This window comes from Amphiprion ocellaris, chromosome 3 (assembly GCF_022539595.1).
Source record: "Amphiprion ocellaris isolate individual 3 ecotype Okinawa chromosome 3, ASM2253959v1, whole genome shotgun sequence".
Taxonomy (NCBI): Eukaryota; Metazoa; Chordata; class Actinopteri; family Pomacentridae; genus Amphiprion; species Amphiprion ocellaris.
In genome coordinates, this window is record NC_072768.1 from 15,140,857 (window position 1) to 15,155,613 (window position 14,757).

The 14,757-nt window shown below is 39.6% G+C and overlaps 1 protein-coding gene across 1 annotated transcript; it reads right to left on the reverse strand.

Moving 5' to 3' along the window:
* Window positions 1-5,876: 5,876 nt before the first annotated feature.
* On the reverse strand, window positions 5,877-14,116 carry si:dkey-29p10.4 (tripartite motif-containing protein 14). Its single transcript, XM_023277905.3, has 7 exons — window positions 13,822-14,116; window positions 9,818-10,761; window positions 8,985-9,080; window positions 8,164-8,412; window positions 8,031-8,053; window positions 7,376-7,524; window positions 5,877-6,876 (listed from the first exon to the last, which is right to left on the reverse strand). Exons 1-7 carry the CDS (start codon window positions 14,069-14,071, stop codon window positions 6,332-6,334), a joined length of 2,256 nt encoding a protein of 751 aa, XP_023133673.2. The 5' UTR covers window positions 14,072-14,116; the 3' UTR covers window positions 5,877-6,331.
* Window positions 14,117-14,757: the final 641 nt, after the last annotated feature.

The window sequence follows — 14,757 nt, forward strand, 5'->3', positions numbered from 1 at the left end:
TTCAAGTGTCTAAGCTACATGATGCCGAATTCTCCCCCGAATAGATCCTGAATGTGAGCTTTTGGATATTGTACATTTCCAGGACAAAAACGTAATGACAGTGAAGAGTCACTCAGACAGATGTGAGATTTGGTTTCCATCAAATTGGATTTTGTCCATGTGGCACCGGCTGTCGCACAGATACAGGGATAGACTCGCTCGGGAAAGGCTTCTTTTTTTTTTTCTGTGGAGAGTAAATTGATTTGCCTGGGGAAAGGTGAAGGAAAAGAATAGGCATGTCACTCAACAATAGGCCCATCATTTCTTTGGTCTCAAGTTTCCCTGGACTGTGCCAGGCCTGGCAGGTGACCAGGTCAGACACGTGAGGCCCCCAGCTCACCTGAGCTCACCAACTGTTGCCATGCTAACAGAAGATGTAGCCACAGGGGAGTGTGTGGGCACCGTGCCAACATCTTGTCATACGAGCACATAGGAAAAGGTGCAAGATCTGTCTAGTGGTCCCCAGAACTGCACACTGTCACTCCACATACAAATGAATGCAGTTTAATGTTACATGACGTCTGCAGTTACAGTAAAATCTCTCCATTCATCCTCTTGACTTTACCGTTCATGACTGTCTCCACATTACATTTATCTGAACATGGTCTATTGTGGTTAAATTATTCTCTGGGGTTATATAACAAGAGACACAAACAGAACCCGCTATTGGCAATTTTTTGTATTCCTAAAATAATAGACTTTTCCGCATGACCTTGAATCAACAAACAACAATCACGAGCTTGAAGAAATAGTAAAATCAACTATTCAAATTGAAAAGCTTTGCTCATTTTACCCTTTCAATACAGAAACATATTTCTTATCGTTGTGGGACTGTGTGTGACTCAACCAATGTTCTGTCTTTTTATCTCTCATTAAACTGACACTTGCAGATTTTATTGAAGGCCTGGGATGGCTGTGGTTTTAACCTCGTTTGGGCAAATATTCACATGCACCCAGAAACCACATCAAACTTGGACTACACTGATAATACTGTGTGATAAAATTGCTGCTAATTTTATTTCTCCATTGATAAAATGTCAACAGAATCCTTATTTAACATTGTATTACTTTAGCATGACTTCAGGGCAGAGGATCTGTCTGCACTCTGCTGCTGCCTAGAAATCTGATTCTAAATATAAAAGTTCGTGGAAAATCCCCATGTTTAAAGGTTGTGTCTTGGATATCAATAAAGTATTTTTAATACCGCCGTGTCCCTAAAAGAAGATAGCGGCCTTATTTATAGAATATGTTGGGGAGCAGCTGAAATAGCTGGAAGTAGATGGAAGTAATGTGACATTTAACTTTGTTGTTAGCGTTGCTAAAGAAAGAAAGACAGAATTAAGAACATTTTTCTGCGAAAGTCCTCCTCAGTTGTAGATTTAACCCCTAAAAACTAATCTCTGTGCATCAGAGTTACATATTTTCACATTTTTGCAGTGAAAATAATCCCTTCCTGTTTTAAAATGGCTTGGATGTAACTCTGGACATCTTTCCCTTTCCCTTCTTTCCACTCACTGCAACTCGAGCTCACCAACACATAGGATATATAAGAGGCCATTTCATGTCATAAGCAGCACTGCACATGCAAAGGCCTAGAGTGGTTTCCTGCTGACGTTCAAGCTGTAGCACAACTCAGAAGCTGTCAGCTCTCACGTAATACCAAAAACAAAAGAATTAGGTGAAGCCACAAAGGCAGCCATCTTGGCACTGCTGGAAATTGGCATGAGTGAGAGACAGGTAGCAAAAAAACTGAAGATCTTTAAGACAGCCGTTCATTACACCAAGAAAAAACAAGCCGAACATAGTACTACCAAATTACTAGCTGGCCGTGGCAGGAAACGTCTTTCTACCCACCAGATGACCGTCACTCATTTGTTCCTGTGTCAGGAATCATTGTCAGACCTCCAGGGACCTTAAAAATGAGTGGGCACTGTGGAGAAATGTGACTTGTTCGGCAAGGACAGTTCAAAACTGACTTCTTGAAGCTGGTCTGAAGTCACACAGGGCAGGAAGAAGCTCTTCATCAAGGAAAGGCAGAGGAAAGCCTGGTTACTCTTTGCTGGGGATCACAAGGATTGGACTGTTGATGATTGGGCTAAAGTTCTCTTCTGTGATGAATCCAGTTTTCAGTTGATGCCCACTCCAGCCAACTTACTGGTTAGGAGGAAGCCTGGAGAAGCTACAAACCAGACTGTCTGCCCCTACAGTAAAACATGTGGGTGGATCAGTGACGATCTGAGGTTGTTTCAGTCTGGGTGGAACAGGGCCAGTGAACCAGGTCATGTAAAACAGTCTTCTCCCATCAGCTGGAAAACTCTTTCCTGCATCCAATGACTGGATTTTCCAACAAAACAATGCCCCTTGCCACACGGCAAAGTCAGTTAAAGATGGAGAACCAGAACACTGGAACCATGCCTTGGCCTGCTCAATCACCAGAACTAAATCCAATTGAAAACTTGTGGAAAATCATCAAACACAAAATGGAGAAGCACAAGCCCAAAAACTGAGCAAATTTGTTCAAATTTGTGCAGAAGGAATGGGCTGCTGTGACAGCAGAACAATGTCAGTAGCTGGTGGAGAGCAGCCAAGACACACGGCTGCAGTCATCAGAAACCATGGTTATCAAGCACTATCTCCTGTGTATATCATGTGACTAAAACAGACAGAAAAGAAAACATGGAATGCCTAAAAGCAATGTTGTTGGCAGCACAATGCCATAGCTATTGATGTAAGAATGTAAGTGATTTTGGTTATTATCAAGAAAACCATGGAAAATGTCAAGATATCAGCTCTTAAATTAAACTCCTACGAGCTATTTTTGTTGTTATCATTATATTTGTCCAAACAAATGTACCTTTAGTTGTACCAGGCATTAAAATGAACAAGAAATTGAAGAAAACAAGGTTGGTCTAATCATTTTTTCCATGACTGTATATATTGAAATGTAATGACGTTACACAGATTCTTCCATGAACAGAAATACTGATAAAAGAAATACTGATACTGCAGAGATTCTTCCATAAGTAAAATTGGAGCAGCTCATCAATACATGTTTTACCTGAACACTGAAGAAAAAACCTGATACAGAAAGCCCCATTGTGCAAGCTGACAGGATTGGTTTCTTGGGTTTGTTATGTATGAAACCCCAAAGTGTGAATCTGTGTCATTAGTACACTGCAGTTTCAAAGTGGAAAAGCTTAGTCATGGTGCTTAATGCTTACATCCCTCCTGGCATAAAAAACACTATATAGACACATTAACAAGGTAAAAAACTTCATTTATATTGAAGGGGTCTTTGAGAATTTCTCTGCAAGGACAATAGGCTTGCTTGTGTCTCACATTAACAACCATTACATCCTATATGATATTACAAAAATAGTTACACTGGTAACTTTGAAAATCCAAAGGAGCGCCTAATAGTTACTACACTTATAGCTGTTCTGAAGGTACTTCGAGAATAACAAAAGTTAAAAACATGACATTAAACCAGCATCTAAAATAGAAAAATTGGGCACACTAAGTAATTGTTAAAGTCCTCTATCTCACAGATACAGGAATAGTCAGTAGTCATTTCAATTAATAATTTCAAACATGCAAAAGAAATAATCTCATCCAACTTCCTGCTGAAGTTTGGAGCAAAACCTTGAATCTGATGTCAAATCAAAAAGATTTTTAAACTGAAAATCCTCATATTTGTGGTACAAAGTAGCTGTATTTTCATTCAAAATCAAAAGATGGACAAGAAAACACAGGTTGAAAACTGTGTGCTGTTGAACACAATATCTTGTATTCCGATGGTTAGAAGAGTGTTTGAGGATTTGGAAATAGCCCAGAAAAAGAGTAAGGGCTGTTAAGTGGTCTTCAGACTTTCTCCATGATCCCAGTCTAAAGGTAATACATGAGACTGATTTTGTCTTGTTGCTATGAAACACTTCACATGATAACTGGATCTGTTGTCAGTCTCATCTGTGGCTCTGACTGATCCTGACCCAAAAGGTAATTTTACATTTTCCTATGAAAGATTTCCAACTGAAACGACTGCTTGTCCCAGATCAGAAGAACTAGCAGTTTGTGCTGCATAACCACTAGAACTTCCAGTTCCACAAAAGACAGAGGGAACCTTTGAAGCGACCTTGAAATACATCGAATTGTACCAAATATCAGACTCTCAAAGTAAACTTTAAATTGTTTAACTTCTGAGCAATCTCGCACAAGGTTGCCAGCAAATGCAAAGTACTGGGACGGATGAAGAGTGACATTCTGTGGTGTTAAGTAGACAGTTAAGGTGGAAGACTTTCTGCCTACCATCTGCTGACTGACCTTGGTAATTTCATGCCATTCTGCTTTCTTTCCTGACAATGATGAGAGGTAAAAGCATGCAATCTGAGTGAGAGTGCTGACTAAGAAAGCTTTGCAAATAAGACCAGTTTTGACCCACTTACAGTAGCGCTTCAATCAGAACGACTGCAGAAGAAAGGGATTTTCTTGCAAGGACAAAGGAGATTAATGCGAGACTATTCTCAATACTTGTGATGAGTGCAGATGTGTTTTTTTTATTAAGCATTGATTTTAACAGCCTGGATAGCTCTCTCGCTATATTCTGCATTTAATTAGTTTATTCACTTTCAGAAACACTGGTATAAATTACTGTAAGTCAGTTAATTATTTTCTTAGGAATGGATGGTCACCATAATTCAAAACCATGTCCACTGAGTGATTTATTATCAGACACTGACATCGCGATTAAGGGATTTCACTCCACCTTCTCTCAGACACGAACACAGTGCATTTCACCACAGCACTGTGACCTAGGAGACCTTAATATGAGCATAAACATTTGGAATCTCTAATGGAGACTTTGTCACATGATTTAGTGATGCCTCAGTAATTGCCAGTGGAGCTGTCGCCAATACTTCATCATTACTAACACACTGTTCTCTGCCAGCATACTATAAAGCCTCAGCTCCTCTCATTTAATGGTAACATGTCTAGAAAAATGTACAAGAGCCCAGTTGGGTTTGGGAGACCACTGGATGGGTGGGGAGAGAATTTAATTACCCTCACTGTAAAAGGCTCCTCCTCATCTTCGCTCTCGCACATCTCGCATCTTTGCTTCATGTGCCAGCTGGGGAAGAGAGAGAGAAAATAAAAAGCAAAAAGCCACTGAGGGTTTCTGATTACCTGTGGCTGCAAGTGTGAAATTGTTGCCATGGCTGGCTGGTGCACCTGCATAGATTTAAGGTTCTCAAGTGTTTGAAATTACGCCAAATAAAAGCCTGTCAGAAGAGGAAGCCGACATTTTGGAGAAATGAGTTATTAGACTGTAAGAAAATATCAGCAGGTGGTGATTAGACTTACAAAGCTCTGTTCCCCCGGAGCCTTCTTCTTCTCAAGCTTGGTTCATATTTTAATTCATCCTCATTCAGTTCTTTTCGGTTTTTGTTCATTCATTAGTGTAAGTCCACTGTGACCCACGGACAGCCGTTTCTGATCCACTGGCATTCCGTTACTCTTCCAATTATCCAAAGAAGTTCATGTAAACACCCCTTTGATCCATCCCAACAGCGTCCACCACCGCACAGACCCTCTGTCAGAGTAAATGAGCCTTGGACTTCGCAAGGAAAAGAACAATTTGTGATGCTGTAAGGAGTTTGTGCCAAAAGCAGTGTTTGTTGTCAGTAAAGCAAACATGGTGTGGGGGCAGTGAGATTTCAAAGTTAACACACCAACCATCACCTGTTGAGGGGAAACACACCACCCACTCACACACACACACACACACACACCTGTTTCTATTTAAACGCAAATGGGAAGAATCACAGCAACGCAGGTTTTACTTTGCTTTTGAAATTGACATTTTATTTCAGCAGAAAGACAAAAGGTCACTATAGGAGCGAAGAGATGACAAGATATAAAGAACACCTGATATTATCCAAGTTAACTTTGTACTGATCAGCGCTTTTAACTCGTGTCACATTTAAAAACCTGCTCATTTGTAAACTGAGAATACCCAATTAAAAAGACATTAAAAATTCTGGCAAAAAATAAGTATTTGTAACAGTAACAGTCTACAGTGAATAGCATTACTATCATGACAGTTACAGTACTATCAAATTCTGATGCAAAAAAATCACATTCAAAGATTTTTTCATGAGTTTAGCAACATATACAAAGTAAATCTGAACTATTATACGCAAGGAATATACACATTTTAATGAACATGTGAAAAGGCACGATGCTTTCATGCATTCTGTAAATTGTCATCAGAATTAACATGTCACTGTTGTTTGGTTTACGACTGGAACAGATCACAGATGGCCAGCTGTGTCTTAGACACAGAGAAGGCTGGGTAAAGAGGGCCGCTAAAACTGTGCTTGAAAGAATGCATTAAAGCTAGACTGCCCCCTGGTGTCACATTAAAGAATGACAAAATACCTTCTTCAAAATCAAGGTACACTCCTACTCTTTGCAGCCCATCTGCATCCACAGGAGCCGTTATCTTGTTATGCAGGGCTTCCACCTTCTTTTTGTCACAGGCCAGGCACCAGGAGTAACTGTTGAACCCCAGACGAGCGCTGTCCTTTTGGCTTTTCCTCTCTATCTGACCCTCACACAGCCCCACCTTCCAGCGGCCGTCATCCACCGACACGTTCGCCTCCCAGTACCAGCGGCCCCCCTCCAGGGCACCGGAGGCTAGGATCTGAGGGAAGGAGCTGAAGCGAGCCTCGTGCTCGGTGTAGGCCTGCTGGGCTTCGCTGTAGGTCACCCTCCTGTTATTATCAGACACCTGCAGCTTCGGATGGGCTGTATCTGTATCCAGGGAGGGGGTGGTGCCATCTGTATGCAGGAAATTTAAAAAAAGAAGAATTTAAATGACTAACAATATGCAGCTAATTAAAAATGGTTTAATTAGCTGTGATCCAGTAAGTTTTCTTCTTCTTCTAAGGCATCTTGCCTAATCGCATCGATGACCATGCCTTTCCACTTTTCTCTGTCATATATTGCATGTAGTAGTGTTGGCATTCGATGTATGTGTCCAATCTTTGATGTTGTCAATACATACCATTCTCTGGCATCCTGTTGCTTTTTTTCCCCTCTGTTTTGCCTGTTATTGCAAGACTCTCTATACTATTCCTCCTCATCACACGTCCTAAGAATCTGACTTTTCTCGATTTAATGGTTGCCAGCATTGTTCTTTTCACATTTGCTCTTGTACGCACCTCCTCAGTGGTTACTCTTTCTATCCACGATATCTAGCATTCTTTGTAGATTCAGTAAGACGTTTAAAAAAAAAAAAAAAAAAAAAAAAAAACGCCCCAAAAAACACTTGTCTTACAGAGCAGTCGGTAGAGGTCTCTGTCTTTGCCGGGCATGGTGATAACAACTGTGTCCAGCCGCTTCTCTGTCCACCTCTGCAGGCATTGCAGTCGAGCACGATCCACTTCCTCTGGAGCCTCAAACTGCCCCACACAGCTCCTCATGTCACTAGTCATGATGAAGAACAGCAGTGAAGAACATTAGGACTTAAAGACTATTAGACTAGTGGACAACAATGGTTACAAAATGATGATTCACCCAAATTACCAATAAAAAAAAAGCTTTTCTCACTCACCTTTGGTGGCATGACGCTATGCAGATAGTTTTGTTTTATTATACCTGGGTGTTATAATATCCATCTCTTATACTGATGTCTCACTCTGAGTGTGTGGGGAAGTCATTTCATTCGTACTCACAGCACAGTAATAACTTCCCTTTAAACAAATCAAATGCAACTCAGAATCCCTGCAACTCTTGATAATCCACAGAACAGTATCAACAATTTTCATAGGGACTGGCTTTACAGAAGAAAGTGGTTCCAGGTAAAACTGTCACAGCAAGGTCTGTTGATTATACAAACAAGTTTTTTTTCTGATTAAACTGACTCTTAGACTTGTTCAACAAATCACCATTTTCCTTGCACACAAAGCAGAAGTTAAAAGCAAATCACTTACAGTTGGCCAATCTTGCTGTATTCCTGCAATGTCAGAAAAAAGAGAAGATATTTTCTTGTGTAAATACATACAGGTCAACAGTAAATCTTGTGTTTTACCAACAAACAAACTCTTCTCCTAACAGCCAACGGACCATGATGAAGGCCTGGTCCTGAATGCGAGTGTCTCCTTTGGCATCAGCCAGACCCTCCAGCGTGTGGAGGCCTTGTTGGATGGACTGCAGGGAGCTCCGGAGGTGGCCGAGTTTCTCCTCTAGTCCTCCCAGAACCTTGCTTTCTTCCTTCGTCACACACTGAAGAGCTGATTGCTCCTCCTGCTCCAAGGCCTCTCTGATGGCTCCATACTGCTGCTTCACCCCTTTTCTTGCATCACTTAAAACCACCTGGACAAACATGCCACATCTTGGTTACCAAAAGTTTCTTTTAACTCCTATTATTGGTCTACCCTGCAACCAATAAAAGACAGATGCCAAGGTCTGAATTGAAGATTACGTTTTCTTAAGGCACATGAACTTCAAACCAACTTTATATAGTAAAACATCTGAACATGCTACAGCGCTAATAGGTGTTATGAATCTGACTTTCAAAATGTACCCTGGAGATCATCATACACCAACTCAAAAGTAAAGGTTGATAAATGAATTTTTTTGTATTTTTTCATTTGTATTTAGCCTACATTTCAATTACTCATGTAAAGTATTCCTACTCTAATATGAACACGCGTCTGTAGGCTTTCGATATCCATTTATAGCCAATCATATCCGTTTACCAACAAAACTGAAATGCCAATATATTATCAATATATGGTGACTTTTTCCCATGGAAAAAAAATGCTGATTTGTCTGCACATCAGTAAAACACTCATATCACAGAAAGGAAAAATCTCTTGTAAATCCAAGCAATTAACCTAAATACATGTATGAATTAGTGAGAAATAAAGGGTTAACCCTCTTACTCTGAACGTCTCTTTCTTCTGTGTGAGCTCAGTCACTCTGTTCTTCACTTGCTGTTCAGCTTCTTGCAGTTGTTTGATCTCTTCTTTCAGGTTCCCCTGGGAAAAAACATCCGCAGAGACTAAAAGTTAATTCTTAAAACATTGGAATAACTGGTACCTTAGAGGCATAGAAAAACACATTTAGCACATCTTTAAAAAAACTTTCTTGTCCTGATATAAATAAAGTGGTTGCACTCGAGAAAGTACGAATAGACTTCTTTAAAAGGCAACAGAAAGGCCACGTTCTTATTGTCACACTTAGTGGAACGTGTGAATTGATAATGAGAGTATTCGTCTGCTGGAGGCTTCAGTGTGAATTCAACTATAATTGAGTTTATGCATCCACTATAAATTACTTTGTAACTAGTTAGTTAACCTCAGAGAAAAAGTCAAGTATTACTTGTTTGCACATAAAAATAATTTAAAAAAATTAACCCTCAATCTTCCATCCTCCACATTCAGACTCTGAAAAACTGGATAACTGTAAGTAGGCTGCAAGAATTAACTGACTAGTTGTCAATGATTTAGATTTTATTCTGACAAATCGACATTCAGCTTAGTCCAGCAAGAGTCAAAGATTTCAGACATTGGTTGAAGATACAGCATAATTTTTTAGAATTGAAATAATGCCTGTCTGCTCAGTTATCCCTACATGTCACACACAGTTCTTTGTACTTAATATTGTGTTCTTTCATTTCAGTTTGAACGTGCTAAAGCACAACTGCCTAAAAAGCAAACACTTTAACTGTCAAAATGTGGTCTAAACTGTGTGACTCCATGAAGTCGACACTCACCCTGAGCTCCTTCTCTGCCTCTCTGATGCTGATGCAGACGTGGTCGCGGTGGGCGCCGATGACGGTACAAACAGTGCACACACACACTGAACACTGCCGGCAGTAGATCCGGTTTATCTCCTGGTGCTCCTGGCACCTCCAGAGAGAAATGTCCTCCACAGGAGCAACCAGGGTGTGATTCTGGAAGACAGGGGAGTCCAAATGAGGGCGCAGGTGCTCTGTACACATGGAGGCTCCACACACCAGGCAGGTCTTCACTGCAGACTGATACCCAGTTTTAGGGCAATAATGACAGGGCACAGGGCTGTTAGTTTTGTTCTCTGGCCTGGAGAACAAGCCAACACCACTTGGGGATCCTGAAGCAGCCAGAGGACTTTTACTGAATATCAAAGGTGCCTTGCCGGCATGATGTACAGGAGATGCATTCGCTTCTGGGACTGAGAACCCAGGAGAGTTGACAGATGAGGCAGGTTTCTTTAGCAGTGCAGGAACTCCTGTCACTTCTGTGTCTTTCTTGTTGTTTGCAAGAGGAGGTGATTCACATAAATCTACTTCATCTGAGCTGTCGGATTCATCCAGCAAGACGATTTCCTCTGGTTTACTCTTGCTCTGCTGAACTGGGATGTCTTGTGGCCCATCACTTGCAGGTACTGCCTTGCTGTCAGAGTTCTCGCTGGAAGACGCACCATCACCACGTTCACACTGTGCTGCTGCTTTGTTGGATGTGTCCACATCTGTCGACTGCCCAGGTTTATTTAACAGGGAATTGGTAGGACTCTCCCTGTTGGGGGACTGACTACGGGGAGACTCCACAGTTGCCCGCTTTGTATCAGGTTGCTCAGGAACAGGTGTGTTGGCCTTTCTCTTCCCGAGGAGTCGGCTGGTCAGTGATGGCCTCCTCAGTGTCGAGTCAAATCTAGTTTGTTCATCATTACTGGATGTGTCTGTAAAAGAGACAATACAAACTTAGCAAATTTGGTCAGGTGGAAAGGTAACTCATCACTTTTATAGCAATACTCCATATCAACACTGCAGGCTACCGTCTATATTAGCTTTTTTTGGACTTGTGTGACTTTTTGTGTTGACTGTGTAAGCTCACTTAGGATAGCTAGAAAGAAAAAGTTTTCAGCTTTACAGCTGTGATCCAAAATCAATGCTTGAATCTATGTTGCTTAATTCATAAGCAGTGAAATACAAATGATATACTATGTAGGTAATGTTCATTTACTGTATGGGTAAATATATAATTGAGGGACCCTGAAATCCAAGGATATATCTTGCATACATTTTTATTAAAAGTAAAAAAAACAATGTTTTTTATGTTCAATATGATCATGTCTTTAGAAATTTCATAATTATTTATTATGGAAACAATCACTTACTAATTAAAAATGACTGGATATCACTAAAATGTCAGCTAAATAACCATCTGAATTTAATAACAACCACCTTTTAATTAGCTGAACAATAATAAAATGACCTTATTCAAAAATTGTTTTCATTGTGTTTTTCTTTTATTAAGTTGAGATAATCATGACAGATATTTATTTTTTGTGCAATATATCAAATTGTACATGGGAAATAACAAATTGTATCTGTGTCCGAGAAATCATTTTCAACTAAGTTACCCATTACAAAAACACCTCTCAAGGAAGTGTATTGATTCAATGCAATTTCCTGCTGAAGGAAAGACTGGCAAGACTCCAAGGTATGTTCTTTCTCCTCTTTCTTAGTTATTTAATATAAAGTAGTGTGTGAGTCAAGTGTAGATTTATTGCATGTCAACAGGTTTACTACAATAGCTTGATAAATAACTTTGTTTCAATTTTACTCAATTGTTTATGTAACATTTTAAAAGAATCTTTCTCTAAAATGCCATGTGGTGTTTGGTTATAGGCAGCCCTGTCAATTTTAGGCCTGAAAACAGCAAAAATGTCAACTATGATACCTGTCAGCTATGCTACAAAAAGTCCCGCAATAATATATTGACCCATATGTTAAACACAGGAAAGCTGCATAAGCCCCTGACACACGTTTTAGTTACACTTTGACCTTCTTTGACTGTTTGCTTAATAAAAAGAAAACAAACACAGGCCCCGAAATGACACTTTGAGTTTGAGTCTCTGACCCCTGACACTGTACACAAACACAGAACACTGCTACCAATAAATTACACAACAGCTTTTTAACCCGTTAACATTCACCAGTCCAAATACCAAAAGCTGCTTTATTTTTGATGGCATTAGCCCCAATTATAGAGGTTTTGAAACCCCAAAGCCTCATAATTCAAACTAAGTCTAAACTATTTTAAGAAACCAATACCACAGCAGCAATAGTAGCCACAGTATGAGTTACCTACTTTGTAGTAAGAGTGCACATACAGCAAAACAGTGGCTTCTTACTGTCTCTGTGATCTATAGAGGCACAAACTTATTGAATCACTATGTGCTGGGCACTCTTAACTGTAAAAGTCCACAAAATAAAACTTCTTCCAAGCTTTTAGCCTATTTTTTTCAGTAAAATGTTCAGGGGTTGTTTATGCTGCACATTTATCAATATACACTCTGTGGCTCAGATTCGGTTAATAGCCACAAGGCATGTATTTTGAAGTGTCTGAACAAATGTTTCATCTGTCATGACTCTGGTTTTACAATTTCGTGCCTCATCCTTGAGTATTTCAATTTTAAGTGACTTCATGACTGAAAAAGATTTAAAATATTAATTATGTGAGTAAAATGGCACTTTTATAAACAAAGGTTTACATAGTGCTTTGACAGACAACACAAAAGCAGGATCCCCAGAAAGCAACATGACAACAATTAAGAAAAAGTTAAAATGACAAGACTACAAATGCTAAAAGTCAATATTAATAAACACAACAAAATGTTTTAAAACAAAACAAAAAACACCTTACTGTACTTTCCGGTAGAAAAGCAAGACCGCCATTATAAATTTTAAGAACAAGTTTAAATATTATTCAGTATAAGTCATTATGTACTTTAGCCAGAGTGATGGAAAATATCACAGTTAAGACCCTGCAATATTATATCAATTACACATTTACCAGACTAATTTTAACATTCAGGGTAAGACTGTACAATAATATTTATTACAGAAATTTACCCAATTTATCTAAATATTAAGGAGAAGATCTACAACATTATGTAAACTACAAATTTACCCAATTTATTTAAATATTAAGAAGAACACAATATATTATTATATACTCTAACAAATTACCTGACCAATTTGAAAATAAGACGGAAATGTACTCTGCCACATTTATTCTAATGATATAGTTACTCTAAGTTTTCACATTTCAAAACAAAATATATAAACAACAAAAAACAATAACAACAAAGAGGACATGCTGCAAAATAAAATACTAATTTTAAAAAACACTGTCAAAGATTAAGCTAGCTGTTTGGCTTGGGACATTGGTTAAAAAAAGAAAAAAAGTTGTATAGTTGTCTATGACTTGTTCCAGTAAAGCATTCAAATTGAGCTACAACACATTATGCTCACTATTAAAAACGTCATCATATATCCTCATTCATCAATCACTGGGGACATTATTGTGAATATCAAGACACTGTAAGGAAGTTTTCCTAAAAATATTTACTTGTATACTTCCACGCAGGAAGAATTTCTTAAGAAGGACTTTAAATTTGATGGTATTTTGACCTTCTCCAAACTGACAGTAGCATCTTTTCTTTGGAGTAAGTCCAGTCTAGTCGACATTTCTTTCGGTGCTACAAGAAAAATGAAGCTAGTTAATTAGCTAAAATAACCAATTAGCTACAGAAAATGTTAGCTTGCATTAGAAACCACTTATTACAGCGTGATTACCTTGTTGCTGTTTCACATCCGCTCGTTACTAGCATGGTAGCAGGACGCTTTTAACGTTAGCTAAGTTAGCTAGCACCAGTTACCTTCAGTGCACTTTAATTAAACGCTACTTTCTGTCCGGTTACTGGTCCGCCGTTACCGGGGTTAAGCTGTACCTGTGGAGCTGCGAGGCTGCGTCCGTCGGCTCGCAGCAGGCAGCCGGATGAGGCTGCTGTCAAACGGCAGACTCTGGTACACCGTATTACACCTCGACAGCGGGCAGTGGTAGGGCCCCGACGGCGTGATGCTCCACAAGTCCCCGATACACCGCTGGCAGAACCGGTGGTTACACTTCAGGGTGACGGGCTCCCCGGTCTGCACGTTGCAGACGGGGCACATCGCGGGGGTCTCCAGCGACGCTCCCATTTTGTTTTGGCTGATGTTTAGTTTCTGTTTCCGCGATGACAATCAGCAGAGGAGGAGCCACAGATTTGAATCCTGCTCCGCCTCCCACTGACTGGGCCTTAAAGCTGCAAAGCCCCGGTGGAGAAAACACACTGGGTATGCAGGAAACAATGCAAAAACCGAGGAGATCTGCACTCTGTATGGGTCATTACAGAATTAGAGGACATTTGGGCTTCAAAATTTCTGTTATACATATTCCTGCTCCATATTTATCAGTAATAGGGTGAATATATAATTGCAGGACTTTTTGTAACATAGTTCACAGGTATCATAGTTAACATTTTTGCTGTTTTCAGGCCTAAAATCAACATAGCCGCCTATAACCAAACACCACCTGGCATTTTTACAGAAAGATTCCTCTATATATTATATACATAACTGAGTAAAATTGAAATTGAAAGTTATTTATAAAGATATTGTAGTAAACCTGTTGACATGCGATAAATCCACACTTGACTCACACACTACTTTATATTAAATAACTCAGAAAGCCTTGGAGTCTTTTCTTCAGGAGGAAATGACGTCATGTGGAGCAGGTCATGTGATCTGGAATTAACACACTTCCTCGGGAGGTGTTTTTGTAATGGGTAACTTAGTTGAAAGTGATTTCTCAGACACAGATATAATTTGTTATTTTCCATATAGAA

Excerpts from the sequence above, each read along its gene's own strand:
- si:dkey-29p10.4 (XM_023277905.3), bottom strand. The coding sequence starts at position 14,071 with ATGGGAGCGTCGCTGGAGACCCCCGCGATGTGCCCCGTCTGCAACGTG. Across the intron at positions 8,054-8,163 it reads AGGACCAGGCCTTCATCATG|GAATACAGCAAGATTGGCCA; the intron begins GTCCGTTGGCTG and ends CTGACATTGCAG. Across the intron at positions 6,877-7,375 it reads AGACCTCTACCGACTGCTCT|ATGGCACCACCCCCTCCCTG; the intron begins GTAAGACAAGTG and ends TCCTGCATACAG.